The sequence below is a fragment of the Myotis nattereri genome, assembly GCF_964212035.1.
Source record: "Myotis nattereri genome assembly, chromosome: 2".
NCBI classification, from domain to species: domain Eukaryota; kingdom Metazoa; phylum Chordata; class Mammalia; order Chiroptera; family Vespertilionidae; genus Myotis; species Myotis nattereri.
Genome location: NC_138076.1, coordinates 195,375,095 through 195,391,864, shown reverse-complemented (window position 1 = coordinate 195,391,864; position 16,770 = coordinate 195,375,095). Strand labels below are relative to the sequence as shown.

At 41.2% G+C, this 16,770-nt stretch overlaps 1 protein-coding gene across 2 annotated transcripts in view; it reads right to left on the bottom strand.

The window, feature by feature from the left end:
* Window positions 1-16,770, bottom strand: part of ANO2 (anoctamin 2) — a gene marked incomplete at both ends in the record, with an annotated part of 294,774 nt that overhangs the window by 140,909 nt on the left and 137,095 nt on the right. For both annotated transcript variants that reach the window (XM_081084448.1, XM_081084447.1), the window contains 4 exons: window positions 939-1,049; window positions 4,596-4,678; window positions 9,226-9,386; window positions 14,216-14,350. In XM_081084448.1, the coding sequence (XP_080940574.1) occupies window positions 939-1,049; window positions 4,596-4,678; window positions 9,226-9,386; window positions 14,216-14,350 (490 nt within the window). The remainder of the gene's footprint in view (window positions 1-938; window positions 1,050-4,595; window positions 4,679-9,225; window positions 9,387-14,215; window positions 14,351-16,770) is intronic.

The following is a 16,770-nucleotide window of genomic DNA, read 5'->3' as shown; positions in this document are numbered from 1 at the left end:
CACAGTTTCAAAGAAGGGTAGCACTCAAAGGAGACAGGCACTGCCAAAGTGGAGCCCCCACATTGTACCCCCACCTCACACACACCAGGAGTATTTACAGATCAAATTCTAAATTCTGAAGTTCTGTTTCAATAGCTGAATGCCACTATAAAACTCAGAAATACAACTCAGAAGCGATGGTCACCATTACATTCCTACTTTTGGAGGCCTACCCAGGTAAGATGAAATATAAGGAACATTATTATATATGAGTAGCTCAAGCAAATGCAGGCATGAATTTTCCTCTGTTGGCCCTAAGAGCCATTTCTTGCTTTATCCTGTGACTTCCTCATTGCACTTAAAGGCAGTATGTAAAGTGGTTAGATGTACATACTGTTGGCAATGGATCTGGGTTGAAATCCCAGATCCCCTCATTTACTTGCCGGGTGACCTTTGTCAAATGACTTAATCTGTGGACTTAATTTTTTTCATTAGTTTTCATTTACATACAATAATGCCAGCCTCATAAATTTATTGTGAGAATAAAATAATATAAGGCGCTTAGTACAGTGCCTTGCCTAGCGCAAGCAAGCATCCTATAAAGGTTAGCTGTCATTGCTGGTTGGTATGGTGGTGGTGGTGGAGATTATTATTATATATTTAGGTGATGGAGTCCAGAGGAACCAGGCCTGACAACATTTTCTTTCTTCTCCAACCTGCTCTCTAATATTGTCCAGATACTATCCAGGAAAGAGAGACAAATCAAGTCATGGCAAAAGCCTACTACCCATGAGCTCTGAATGCAGGACAATCAGAGATGTCATGCTCTTATTCCATCCTGTCTCACCTCTGTCAACCCCTTCTCACAGCCATCTCTGTCCATGAAGGAGTTCCCAATGAAATGACAACAGGATCTTAAGAAGTAAAGAGGGCAGTGAGCAAAAACACCAGCATCTTACCTCATCCCCCCTCTCACTCATGTTGGTCCCCAATTTCTGGACAACAGTCTGGTCACTCTTCTTCAGCAATTTTTCTCGAACTCTGGTTTCATACTCAGGCCGGGAGTGTTCCTAAAACCCAAGAGTCAATGAGTAGTTAGTAAACAGGCAGAATAGCAATCTTGGCCTGTGGGTTATAACCAGACACCACAAGTACAGTAAAGTCAGGACTTAGGATCAGATTCTATTGGACATAAGCTGCCACACCACATATAATCACGAGGAGTCTAGACCAGGAACACAATGTGGAAGAGAAAGGGGACACACAACACTTGTTACCACACTGAAAACCAAACCTGGGCACGTTCCTGAGGATGGCACCAGTGTTGAGAAAGGAGAGAGGAAATGTTAACTTGTCAGCTGATACAAAGAGAAACCACATGCTTTGCATAGCAGTTTGACCAAAGCCAGAGGGATGCATCTGTTCATCCCACCAACTATCTGCATACCTCAAACTTTGTTTCAACGAGCCAGATCCCAGCTGGAGAAACAGATGTGCCCCACAGCTGGGAGTTAGGGCAACGACAAAAATTCCTCCCTGCTCCATTATTCTATAAGCTAAAATGGCGACTAATAAAAATCAAAGTTAAAGGTGGCCATGGGGAATCTTAAAACTCACTTGCCTGGGCCTGTTTCCTGTACAGCCTAAGTGATTAACTCATTGGCAAGTACACCAGTGCTCAAGAGACATCACTGAGCCATTCAGCAATACAAATACGAATGGTGAGTCACCAGGCATGGGAAAGCACACCTAACTAATCAAGAAGACCATGGTCAAATCAAGTCAGATGCTGGAGCAGGAAGACGCATGACTGACTTCAAAAAGAATTTAACTGTGCACACCTGGACTCATTGGCAGGTCTTCCCCGAAGCATCCAAGGACAAATAACTACAGGTGTGAGGACTTCATGTTCCTGTATCATTTAAAAATAACTCCTAGGCAGGGATTATAACTCCATCAGAGATTCCAGAAGCCAACAAGCTAGGCTCCTGGCCTTTCTTTGGCTTTTCCAAGATGTGCCATGATGTTGGAGAGGAGAAAGCATGTGTGTGACTAATAAACATAACCAACACAACAGGAGATGATGCTATGTAAGTGTTTTTATGGCTCACCATCATCAACCAATCTCTGAGGAACAACCAAACCCAAGAGTCACCCCCTGGATCAGTGCAACTTCTTTTTTTTAAAAAAAAATATATTTTATTGATTTTTTACAGAGAGGAAGGGAGAGGGATAGAGAGTTAGAAACATTGATGAGAGAGAAACATCGATCAGCTGCCTCCTGCACACTCCCTACTGGGTATGTGCCCGCAACCAAGGTGTATGTCCTTGACCGGAATCAAACCTGGGACCTTTCATTCCTCAGGCCGATGCTCTATCCCGGTGGTTGGCAAACCGTGGCTCATGAGCCACATTCGGCTCTTTGGCCCCTTGAGTGTGGCTCTTCCACAAAATACCATGTATGGGCACGCATTTACAGTGCGATTGAAACTTCATGGCCCATACGCAGAAGTCGGTTTTTGGAAAGGAGATAGATTAAACAAGTATACAAGATGAGTGTGGATGGGAGAGTTGGAAGGGGTTGACCTCAGCGAACATACCTCAATCAGATTGAGGACGTTTTTAGCAAAGGCCAGCTTAGGAGTACCCTAATTAAGTTAATAACAATGTACGTAACTATATAGTTTAAGTTTAAAAAATTTGGCTCTCAAAAGAAATTTCAATCATTGTACTGTTGATATTTGGCTCTGTTGACTAAAGAGTTTACCGACCACCGCTCTATCCACTGAGCCAAACTGGTTAGGGCAGTGGTCGGCAAACTGCACGCTCGGTAAACAGCGGCTCGCAAGCCACATGCGGCTCTTGGCCCCTTGAGTGTGGCTCTTCCAAAACTACCGGCTCTTCCACAAAATACTGACTTCTGCGCATGGGCTACGAAGTTTCAATCGCACTGTACATGCACACCCACACATGGTATTTTGTGGAAGAGCCACACTCAAGAGGCCAAAGAGCCGCGTGCGGCTCGCAAGCCACGGTTTGTCGACCACGGGGTTAGGGCATGGATCAGTGCAACTTCTGCCTAAGAGGCCTCCTTGTGGAACCAGCTGGACACCATAAAGACTTATTGAAAGACTTCTTTGGGTCCTGTTTGTGCTTGTTGAAGGGAGACCCGCCAGACCCAAGAGACTTTTGCTCAAAAGTGGGGCAACCTTCAGCTCAGTGAGCCTCTCGTCCAATTAACTTCTTTCAGTCAGGCTCTAGGTGCTCCTAGGATATCTTAGTGTGTGTGGCCTCATATGAACACTCTATCCTCTCTGAAGGCAGAACCCATATATATATTTTCTCATTTGTCATGGAGTCTATGATGTTGTTAGTCCCAGGGCATATGCTTAATGCAAAGGACTGTATAGAAAGAATGAGCATATGTACTCAATACATTACCATGCCCATATGCTCAAATGCAAGCTGACTAGTTAGAGCAAGGAAGAAGAAACCACACCACAGACATGGAGAGCCACATAGGCTCCAGAACAAGACTAAATTGGAGATTTCACTTGCTTGGACATAAAAGATCAGGGCCACAAAGTCAGAGGTCCTGTGCCCAAGGCAAGGCCCATCAGTTACTGTAGGAGAGTGTGGAAAAGGCCTACTCTCCATGTAGCTTCCATATTGCTTATGATATCTTTAGCAAGTGGGTACTTAGGCACTTGGAAGTGCCTCTGGTCCTCAGCCACTGTCCCCAGCACTGCATCCAGAAATGTCCACAATATGGGAGAACCTATATGATATTCACATTTGCTCTTCAGTCATGTGGGAATAGATAACTGTGAGCATCCATGTCACGCTGTTCCTTATCAACTCACCAACATCAAGACTGGGCCCCTAGTTCTCAAAAGAGCCTGGAGGAAAGGCTCATTTGTTTCCATCCTTTAATTACAGGATGAAGCAAGGGTAGGTTTACAGTTATTTGTATGGGAAATAATGCAATAATTAGTAAATAATAATACAAGAATAAACTGTTTCATATACTCACAACTGTAAAACCATTTTTGCCCAACCCTGGAAGAACTTATCCCTAGCTCATGCTTCAGTTCACATGGTGTACTGGCTTACATTGTAAAGGTCTAGGGGTTTTCTTCTTCCGTGGGCATCAAAGACAACCAGCATCCAGCACCCATGCCTCTCCCTTGACCCTCAGAAGGCTTACAGAGGCATTCTGACATTTCCTGCTCTGGAAGCAGTTCCTGTTTTTTTGATTTATGCTCACTAGAACCAATGATATGAAATGTAGAAGTATGTTGAATGACATCGCAAGGCTACCACAAGGCCTGCCTCTTGTGCCATCTCTTTTCCAGAGAGGGACACTGGGATATCAGACTACCTACCAGGACCAATGTCTTACAGTTCAAGAGTAGAGAGGGAATTTAAACTTTTAGTCTCAGTGCATATCAATCATGGCTTAGCCCATAAAGTCAAGCTAGAAGAGCTGCCACAGTGAGACCTGGACAGTGACTGGCTGATATGACAGTGCACGTAAGTGGTCATCTCATTCAAAATGGTCTATTTATAGCATCAAAGCAAAGCAAGGATCCAGAGAAGCATGCAAAAGAACTCACTTCTTCCTCTTCTATACCAGTCAGGTCCCAGAAGTAGCCCAATCGCATCTGTAATCGCTTCCAGTTTTCGAGAAACATGGTAGCTTAAAAGGAAAGAAAAAATCTGTCAATTTTGAAGAATGGATTTTGAGTACTCATTGGATTCACCAATGGTGGTGAAAAATAAACTTATAAAATTCAAATTTAGGACCTTTCTTTAAATCTTTATTTCCTACCTCCTACTTCTATCTGGAAATGCTCTAAATATTGCACATACAGCCGAGTAGATACACACACACACACACACACACACACACACATTTTTCCCCACTTCTAGGTTATGAGAAGAGGGTAAACATTGATCTCAAGAAGTGAGGAAGGATGGCAGAATAAAGAAAATAAGAATGAAAGAGTTTGTAGTCATTTTCTGACAAACTTCATTGCGTCTATGAATACATTCTTTCTTCCTATATCTTCCTCAACACTCTCATTTTTTCTTTTCTCCATTTTTTTTGTCCCCTGCACCACTTCCCTTCTGTGGGCCTTAATACTCACAATTCTGAGATTATGTAAGAGTCTCCTAATAGTTCTACCTAACTCCAGAGTCTCAGCCTTCCAACCCATCTTGCATGCAGCTGATAGACTAATCTCCCTTAAGTGGCACTCATTTAATCATCCATTTCTTAGCCAATATTTGTTGAATGCCTACCACATATACACATCAGTCAGTCTTCCTGCTCCGACCACAGCCCCTTGAAGGGCCAACCCAATATGCTCCAGAAAGACCAACACCCTCTACTCCACAGCCATGGTCTATAATACCAGGATTGAGCTTCTGATCTAGAGCCTGCCAATGGACCAGGTTCCCACTTTTGAAAACTGAAACCAAGAAACACGAAGAGAAGCAGAGATGGCATAAACCAAGCAGCACCTGAAAGAAGGAGAAAGGGCTGTGGTTTCTGATAGCAACTCCAGCTCCAGTTCCCCAATGACCTGGCTATATTTCCTGCATCCATGAACTTGCTTCTTGCCTGATTAAATAAATCTCTTGTTATTTGAGAGAACTTGAATGAATTTTTAATCCTGAAAAAAGAAGTAGGCCCAGCTAAGGTATCTGCAGCACAAAACACTGTTCTGGGCATCATGAAGGAGATGAGATGACTCTGGTGTAGATTTTGCTCTCAAGATGTTTAGAGTCTATGTGGGGAGGTTATAAATAACTACAATATAAGGCATACAGTGACTAGGCCTTAAGAAGGATACAGATAAAACGCTGTGGACCTTCAAAAGAGGGAGTACTAGCTTCCAGAGAAGCCATCTGAGCTGAGTCTTGAAGAACAATAGCATTCAGGCAGTAAAGAAGATGTGGAGAGAGGAAGGATGACAATATCCCCCCTGTTCCTCACCCCTGCTGAAACTTTCAGTGGCTATTTATGGTCCAAGTTCTCTCTGGATACTGGAACCCTGTATATCTGGCCAGATTGACCTAAATCAATTCCCATCATTTGTCAACATACACCTTATACCTGCATTGCTGCTGACGCCATCTCCTCCCTGTCCTCTTCATTCCTAACTTGTGCAAATTGTCCCCATCTCCTGTGCTACCCACCAATGTCAACCCTCATTCTTTCCTGACAAGCTCAAGTCCCACTTCTTTTATAAGATCAAGCTCAAGGGCACCCTCTCCTCCACACTCCTACTGCCCTTAAGGTCTGCTGCCCTGGAAAGGGAAGGAATATGGCCCTCCTTGAAGCACCCATACACCTCTACACATGATAAGAATCTGGGTGCCCTTCATTGCATGTTGTGCTGGACTGTTGGATGCCATTCAGGTCTATAGTATAGTAACAGATCTGTAAACTCTTTCTTGGCTCCAAAATACCTGTTTTCCTTGGACACAGCACAGAAGTGAGCATAACAAACACCATGGACTGGTTAAATATACCATTACTTAAAGCTTCATTTTCTTTACTTGGTACAATATGAGGGTGCACTGATCTATATGTTTTCTGCTAGGACTAGCGGATGTTTCATGTAAGTGCATCCTGACCTCCCAACACTGGCATCACCCTGGGGGGTGCAATGAGACCAAGGAGGATGTCACTCCTTTTCCTATACTCTTCTCAGTGTCTGAGGAGAGTTCTGCAAGGTCCATGAAGGACAGAAGTCAGACAGGGGGAACGGGCAAGAGAAACAAAAGAGTCATTGAAAGAGGAGCCATGAGGACAAGGGACGGCCAAACACCGATGAAGAGCTGCTCACAGTTCCTGGTACATATTATGTGCCAGGCACTGTGCTAAGTGCTTTGTACACATATCTCACTCACTAGTCACAGAAAATTATGGGACAGGTATTACTTCACCCATTTTACAGATGAGGACAATGATGCTCAAGGGTTAAGTATTGTGCCCCAGGTTACATTGGACCTTGGGTATTGACTTCACTGACACAACGCTAGATTCACATTGGATGGCTATGGGAGCCACACATTAGGCAGTCCCCTAAGTCACAAAAAGAGTTTATAAACCCTGTCCCTTTTCTTTTCAATAGGGCTTCACTCTCTTTCCAAAGTTCCCGGAGTTTGAGACCAGAACAGCAGAGGGGCTAGGCCCAAAGAGTCCAATAGACCCAGGTCTCCCTGTCTAGTACCTTCTATGAATCCTCTGTCTCAGCAATCCCCTCTCCCTTTCCACAATAGTCTGAGTCTCTTCCTGTGGAGAACCACTTTTTTCTTCCCAGCCTTATTCTTGGCAGGCCTGGGCCCTGGCTCAGGCCCACCCAGCAAAGCACCACTGATCATAATAATCATGGTAACAAGAGGCATTACTATGATTTTTAATTGTAACATGTAGGTAATCATGCCCAGGGGCTGTTGGCTGCTGTTACCAAATATACAATCACATAAAACATAGCAAGGCTGTTAAAAAAATAAAACCAAACTCTACCTTTTGCCAGGAAGCTCTAACACAATCTCACCCTTTCTGCTTTCCCTACACTGCTATCTGAGAGGAAGAGAGAGGAGCCAGGGATGAGGTAGTAAATTACTAGGCTCTCCAGAGGGGTGGGGGGTATTTGTTCATTACAGCTATTGAGAGAGAAGAGGCAGTTGTTGGGGCTTGAAAGTGGGCAAGTAAAAATGAAAACCAAGTTCCTCTACAACAAGGAATTAAGCAGCTCATCAAAGTTCTTAAGGATCATGGACCCAGTGTTACTAAGCTACATCTATTTGATCATCATAATATCTGCACGACAACTTAATGGCATTAGGATTGCAATATATCAAAATATGAATGCATATTCTGAGTTCCAAGTCAGTTCAAGTGGATTTCTGAGTAATTACAAGATGCCCTTGCTGGATGAGGAGACAGAACTGCCTGACTTCCCAGGTAACAAATATCAACTTCAGTCTGTTTTACAGACCATTCCTGTGAACATTTTCAGAGCTTTATGGTCACAAGTGCCATTTCCTCCTGCCTCGTTCTCATGAACTGACCACTGTTCTCCCTGAAAGTAGAATGGCCCTGGAAATTGTCCTTGATGGCCTAGTCTGATTCTATCTCCACCCAAGTAGAGGTCCCTACAGGGAATGGAAGACAGTTGTTCCCACCACTGCTGAGAACAGACTTCTCTCTGTCTCATCCTCACACTTTCAGAGGTGTGACTCACGGTCCCATCCTGGTAGGTCCTCCAGGCCCCGTAGAGTCAGTGATAAATCAAACAGCCTCTGTAGAAGTCGCATGGCCTTGCTGGTCTATGATCCAATGGGAACGCTAAGGGCTTGTACATCCATGATGAGTAAAAAGCAGGTGGCTACTCAAGATGGGCTGAAACATGTCAACTTAGTCTCTTTTTTTAATACATGTGGGTGTGCCTTCTTGGAAATGCTCAATTACCACAAGGTTGTTATTCCAAGTTATCCCAGTTTGTAAAAATACGTGTGTGTGTGTGTGTGTGTGTGTGTGTGTGTGTGTGTGTGTGTTGTCAGATGGCTATGGCTTAGAGAAAGTTTATTACCCTGATACTCTGGGATGGGAGGGGCAGAAAGGAGGAGAAAGACAATGAAGGAACTCTTTGTTCTTTCCTTCACAAATCCCTTCACAAAGTGGAATATTGAAAACACCACTGTGGTATTAAGTAAAATCTCTACAGTCTATACTCATGGTATCCTAGAAATTACACTGAACTTGGAGTCAGGAGACCAGGTTTAGGCCCTTTACAACCAGCTAACTCTGTGACCATGGCCATGATCCCACCACTCTATTTTGGGTGATAGCTATGACTTTATATGTCTTAGATGTTCCTAGAGGTGCATTATGGCTGTGCTAGGGGTTTTCAAAATATTCACTGGTTCAAATTCTGAATAAATCATACATGTGACTAATACAAGGTTAATATTACTGTATTTTAAAATATATATATATATATATATATATACATATATATATATATATATATATATCCATGATAATATCCTTAGTTCTATTTACATTTATGAGTAAAAGAAGTAAACCTATTATCCCTAAAATACTTCTTGAGATACAAGGACTAAATGCTAAAGGAATTAAACTGAAGGATATGGCCATTAGAGCATGGTCACTGTACCCATTTCAAGGTACCACTCATATAAGCGAGCCTCATGATAACCACTTACCCCACAGAGCCATGAAGATGGAGAAGAAGACAGTGGCAGGATTGTCAAACAGGTGGCTGGCCCGCGCTGTACCACAGGCTGAGCTGAGGTTCCAGTAATCACAGGACTTGTCACACAGGGGACACATGGTGAAGGCATTCTGCTGGTCACACATCTCTTTGCTGCAGTAGACAGAGGCTACTGGGTCAGGTTGAGCTCACACAGGACCCACCCCAAACAAATCACCCCCAAGACATCTCCCACTTCTGAATCCATGGCTGACCTTATCAATACCATACATGAGGTGTGTTAAAGAAGGTGGGACTGGATTTTTCACTTTGAGAGTGTTATTCTTACGTTTTGTCCAAAAAAAAATAGATGGGCCACCTTTTAAGGTATGGAGCTCCCACCATTAGAAATGCCCCAACAGAAAGTTAGTGATCATCTGTCAAAGATGTATACTGAAAGATGGCTTCTAAAACCCCCTTCAAGATGTGTGGAGTGTATGAGGTTGATGGAAAGCACCAACAACTGTGAATAAATCACCTGTCTGAAGTTAGATTTCATCATCATTCAAGCATAGACTGTCTTCAGATCTGGATTGGAAGCCTTTTTCTTAGTACATCCGCATTTGTAGAATGGGGATTAATAACCTCAACCTAATAAAAATTACCATGACCATGAAACGGGATTAGGGGAAATGAAAGAATGAGGTAAATTTTTCCAAAATCTAGATTCTATGGTCTTCGAGAGAGAAGCGTGAGTCAAATAACCATCACCTATATTCTAACCGATTCTCAGTACATTTCTATTTAATGGACTGATGAATATATTTGAAATTCCATTCCTTCATTAGGTGATTAGCTGAATCCAATAAACTTAGGCTCATATGAGTGCTTATAAATAAGAACCAAGGAACTACCAGCCCTAACTGGCCTCCTAATATCTCTCCACACCATATATTGGCAGGAAAAGTAATGAACTTATCATTCTGGTGTGTAATAGTCCTCCTGGGGAATGGGTAGAGGGTTGGGCTTTTGGTTGGGAGGAAAATGGTGGCGAACTCAAGATTTCATGAAAATGAAGCATTGGGGAGGTAGGGGATCCTACACTGGAATCCGCAGCTATGTTTTCTCCAGAAAGAGGCAGCAGAGGGAGCTGCAGAGCATGGCTGGCAAGTGGGAGGCCACTGCCAGGGTGAATAAGCTGGTACCCTGTGTGCTCAACAAGTGCTTAGATTTAACCCAGAAGTCAAGGGATGCCTGGATCTACTTTTCCTTTATTAAGAAGTTGAAGGGTTTAACTGAGGGATGTCACTGTCTGTCAAATGCCAGCTTTCAAGCTCGTTTTTAATGAGCTATTAAGTCCACAGCAGGGAAAGGCCCTTGTGTGAGAGAATGGAAACTCTAGGTCTCCGAGGATAAACCCTGGTTCCTCCACTGACTTGCTGCTAAGCTCTCCATTGGCAAGTGTCAATAGCAGTGACTCATTCACATCGACAACATTAAAGAGTAACATCTTGTTAATAAGTTCAGCTGTGCTAGCTTCACCTGGGCACATTCTTATTGTTCACTGGAGAGCCCGGTTTATTTCAAGTCTTCTGGGTCAGATAAGTGTTCGCTGCATAGTTGAGAAAGAGTTTCTGTTTTCAGAGAGGAGAGGGCCCTCTTGGAAAACAAATTCACACAGAAAATTGTTGGTCTGTATAAATTCTAGTAAAGCGCTGTGCTTTGAAGCTGTGTCTGGGAACATCTGAGTAGGGACTTTGTTCTCCAGGGTTTTTTTTACACATACGTTGCGGGGAGGGATAACCCTAGTCAGCCTAATCTTAATCAAATCTAGTCAGTGCTGAAAGGTCAGGAATGAAAAAATATTAGCAACCAACTTGGTGCAAAGAATTTTGAAACTTAAGTGCTATGTAAATTACTGGTTTTAAAATTAGAGTACAGTCAAGTATCAATCATTTGTACAAAATTGTAGCCAGTGTAACACAGATACTCCCCATATCATTTAAATTGAAAGTCAGATGTTTTGTAGGTATTGATGGTTGTTTTTGGTTTTGGATGCAAGCAATTTGAACAGAATTCTGAAGAAATTCTACCTCAGGAGGACATTCGAATGACTGAAGTCTCTAGAAAAGCTGAAAGATGAGAGAAGCTCACCTAGAATTGAAATCATGTCTAGATTACTCACTGGCTGCATAATCTACAGATTCCTAGTAATAAGTAACTGTGGCTATAAATCTAATAGTGTATTTCTTCAATCTATCATTTTCTCTAGAAAGCATAGGTTGATAAAAACCCAGCCTGAGTGGTGTTCTCAATGAGTGACTCATAGCTTACAGGTTAGGTGGTACAGGACTGTGCTAGCAGAAAGAGAGGAGGTGCAATGAGGCAATTATTCAGACAGAACATCTGTTATTAAGGTTCAGACCTAAAGTAACCAATTTTTTTTCAATATGGTTTAGATTAATCTGCTTTTTAAAAATGCTCCAGTCTTTCCTACCCATGTAAGCAAATGCCTAACAAATGGAACCAATCCCTTGGTGAGCAGAGGAAAGTTCTATAGATGTATCATGCACATATGGAATTATTACTTACAAATGATACTTGTATCTCACATATCAAAGTTATTGGCAATAAAAGGTACCATTTAAAGTTCCACGTAATGTAAATTTTCTGGTTTTGATTTTGTACTGCAGTTATACAAGACATAATCATCAGGGGAAATCGGGCAAAGGGTACATTGCACCTCTCAGTACTATCTTGGCAACTTCCTGAATCTACAATGTGTTCAAAATAAAAAGATTTTAAAAAGTGATACATAGGTAGTAACTTCCCAGCTTAATGCCAAAATTAGAAACCTCTGAAATAACCCCAGGAATAGTGCAAGTTTTTAATTATGCTTAGGAGTGGCTGGTAGACACAGAGTCTGAAAAAATGTGAATTTATTTAGATTTAGTATTGGGATTTGGAGGCCATTCCTTTGTTTGTTTGTTTCTTTGTTTGTTTTTTGTTTTTCTTAATATATTTTATTGATTTTTTACAGAGAGGAAGGGAGAGAGATAGAGAGCCAGAAACATCAATGAGAGAGAAACATCAATTAGCTGCCTCCTGCACATCTTCTACTGGGGATGTGCCCTCAACCCAGGTACATGCCCTTGACCGGAATCGAACCTGGGACCTTTCAGTCCGCAGGCCGACGCTCCATCCACTGAGCCAAACCGGTTTCGGCTCCTTTGTTGATAGGAGTGATATTTTGTGAATTTCCATCAGGCCCACAGAGCTTGGACTTTTGGTGGGTATACAATTCTGATTTAAGAACAGTTCTTTAAAAAAATCTTCACAATATGATTAATTTTTCTATCATTTATACTTTCTTGATTTGTCATGTCCTATCATGAATCTGAAAAAGTGACAATCAAAATTTCAATTTTTAAGAGTCAATTTCAAACTTTTTGACTATAACCTTAAGTTTGAAAGTCTTTTACAACATATTCCAGTAGGAGAAAAATGTACATACCATCTTCTTATAAACATACTCATATATCTAAATAAAGTCTCATGCAACAATACTTATACCTTCTTTTGTGATGAATACTAATGTTATATATCATTCTACTATATCTTATCTTATTCTAGTTCACTTAAAAGATAACTGTTAAATTGATTCCATAACTCACGAATGGGATGCTACACACGGTTTTTAAAACATCATACACTCTGATAGCCAATATGATACATCTACAATGATAATAATCACATTTTACATGCCTACACATCTGTACATATATGAGTGTGTGCATGTGCATAGATATATGTCTTTGCAGCATGTACAGATGATAGTCAATTCCAGCTGCAATGGTCACTGTCATATGTATTCCCATATGGGCACAAGTTCTAAGTCCTGATGTAAACCAGCATACTGACACCCCATCCATTATACTGGCATTGGTTCTTTAAGCACAGTATAGAGATTTCTAGTTTTGATCAACCTGGGGTTCAGCTCTCTAGGGATCACAACTGAGCAAGAGAAGCATGGAATCCGTGTTTTCTGAGAATGCATCAGACAAGGCCAGTTGAAGTTCTTGGCTGCCAGGGAGAATATGAGCTCTCTGGGAGACTTCACAGCTTATTGGAAAAAGCAAAACTATGGAGCAGCAGGAGGCCAAATCTCAACCCTGACAATTAGTAGTTGTTGAAGTTGAACAAGTTATATGACCTCATTTATCGTCAATTTCTCCAACTCTGTTAAGTGAAAATAATAACTACCTTATATAGAGTTTATAATGTTGATTTCTACAGTATCAAAGAAACTAGTGCATAAAACCACCTAGCACCATGCCTGACACAGTCGGTATTTGGTAGGTATTGGTTCTTCCCTGATGCCAGAGGGAAGACTATTTTTAAGTGCTTACTTTCTTTGTAGGCTTTCTCTTCCTCATAAGGACTAGACTTTGTGCCATTTCTTGGTTCTCCAAGAGCCCCATCACGGGAACTGTCACTGCTTGTAGTTTCCTACTCCTGAACCAGAGGCTGAGCCTTCCTCAGTTCCAGAGCTGCCTGCTTCTACAGTCTCACAGCATTTTATTCCAACAGTGTTTGACTGAAAGACATGTGATCTCTACCCAATACCACTCAATACTTGCTGCCTTGGATCTTATGGGGAAATATGGGGGAAGGGGGAATGAATCATGAAGTTAAGTGGGGGAAAGCATTTCTCAGGCACAATTTTTTCATCAGGCTTTATCCACCTGTCCAAATCAGACCTGGCTCTGGAGAAGAGCTTTACTAGGAAAGAATGTGGGTCACGCCCAGCATGGCTATGAAGCCATTCCCAGAATCTGTAGCTCCCAGATCTGGCTCTGGAGAAAAGTTGTGTGTGTAGCAAGGGAAGAAGAAGGATAGAGGGTGAGGACTTTGGAAGGAGATGTGTGAAATGTACTTGAAACTAAGATGAAACTCCAAACTACTAACATGGAAATTGAGCCTTTTCTTTAAAATTGTCTTACCTGGGAATATCTTCTTCAATTGTTGCACATCCATAAAGAAACACAATCACACCAATTATAGAAGATGGGATGAGGAATGATGTATATAATCCCAGCCAAGCAAAATATAGTCCAATTTTTTCTCCAAAATACTTTCTGGAAAATAAGTTATAACACATATTAAGAACATCATAGATGGAAAAAGCATCCTCCAGTGAGGATTAACAAAACAAATAAACAAACAAAAAAAAAGCATCATATACTTGCCTCATTTCTGTTAGTTCTAAACCTGACCATGGGTCAGCATGAATAAAGAGGAATGGAAGTTACATGAGGAAAGGGGGACCTCAGCACAAGGAATCAGCAACTGGTCTTTTGTGAAATGAATTACATTTCATTGGAATAACATATACACACCTGTCCTGGCTGATCATATGAAATAGCTACCAGAAGAAATTCAGCCCTAACAACAAACAAAAAATATTCCATAAATTTTAGCATCTTCACCAGACAAACATGCATAACACATCATCATTTCATGAGTGCCATGAAACCCACAGAAAAACACTTTTTGGAACTATCTTATGTAAACAACACACACAAATTATGTACTTGAGGATATACACTTATGTATACAAATTAACATAAACATATTCACAGAAAAATGATTAGAATAGATTTGATAAAATAGTAGTAATATTTTCTTTGGCTAATAAAATTATGGGTGGTTTTTTTGTTTATTTGGTTTTATAACTTTCTGTATTTTCAATTCTCTACTTAGTAATGAATTATTCTTATCATTTTAAAAAATGATTCATTTTAAAAAGAAAATTTGCCAACCCATATCTTCTTTTTATCCTCAGCTCATAAAGTTAGTAAATTATCACACTAAGCCTCTAAAAAGAGTTTTTCCCTTAAATAAATATTGGTTATGGACACTTGATGAGAAAAATATAATCCACAGAGGAGCAGAGTATTTTATTTCTCAAGAGACTCTGACATAAAATCCAGGAGGGAAATGGGAGCTCAGCCCACTCTGTGATGAAAGCATGAAGATTGAGAAGAACAGTGAACAGTCTCCTGATCCACTACCAGTGGGGCTGCTCTCAGTTAGGATGCAGGCAACTGAGAGAAAATGTAGCATCCACCCTAACAAAAAGAGAAATATGTATAATCCGTGAAATCAGAACATTTTTTGAACCCATCAGAAAGTGGAAGCTGCAAGAAACCAGGAAAACTAAATTTTAAAGAGAGAGAGAGAAGCCCCTCCAAGGAAAAGTGAGACATAAACAGCTTCACATTTGGCAGAGCCTGGGAGGAGTAGTCTTCATAAGCATGAGTAAGAAGAAATAGAGAGAAAAATATTAACTTCTAGAAGGCTGAGTGTACATTATCCTACAGGTTAGAATAACTGGGAGCTCCAGACATAAGATGAGTTTGCACTCATTCATAAGATCCTATCCAACGACTACCACCCAGTAGTCATGAGAAGGATAATGGGCAAGGTAGGAAAATGAGGAGAGCTCCTTTAGTTCCACACAGCCATAAAAGCCCACCCATCTCCCAGGACCATCTCCCATTCAGATAGAAAACCTAAAGCACTGAATGATAAGGTCAGCAGTCTGCTGCTGGGGAAGGGCCAGAAGGCACACCCCACTGTGGTAAAGGGCTGCTGAAAGCTGAGGGTTTCGGGAACAAGGAGAACAAATTCTCAGCCCTCCAGGGCCCACAAAGTATATGGTAATAGCATCCCATGGAAGAAGAAATTTGAAATCTGTGGTCCAGTGAAGGTGATGTTAGCAATGGCAAAATCCAAACCTAGCTCATCCTCTGACGATACTGACTCCAATTATGTTTGAAAAAAGAAACCCAAATGACTGATAAACATATAAAAAGGTACTCAACTGCCTTAATCATCAGATCGCCAGATAAATGCAAATAAAATCACAATGCAATAGCTCTGCATATTTGTGAGAATGGCAAAATGAGAAAGAAGAAAATACCAAGTATTGGCCAAATGTGGAGAAACCAGGACACTCATATGGTGCTGGTGGGATGTATACATATTGAATCACTTAGGAAAAACTGCTTAGTGGTATCTACTAACAGCTGATCCAACAACTCTACTCCTAAGTTATGCCAAAGAGGAATGAATATATGTGCATCAAAAGATATACATAAGAATATTCATAACAGCACTATTTATAATAGCCTCAAACTAGAAACTACCCAAATGCCTATAAATAACAGAATGGATAAATATATATTGTGACATACTTGCCCATGAAAATGAACAAACTACAGGAATTCCCAACAATATGGACAAATATCACAAACATAATGCTGAACAAAAATAAGCCAGACACTACAGAATGTATATACTGTATTTATCTATATGAAGTTCAAAAACAAAATAACTGTGCTAGAAGTCCAGATAGTAGTTAGCCTTAGGAAGGCAGTGACTAGAAGGGAGTTAGTAGGGTAAATAGGGGACCTTTGGGGTCAAAATGTTTTTCTTTGATCTGGGTACTAGTTGTATGGGTGTGTCCACTTTGCAAAAATTCAGCAAGCTGTAC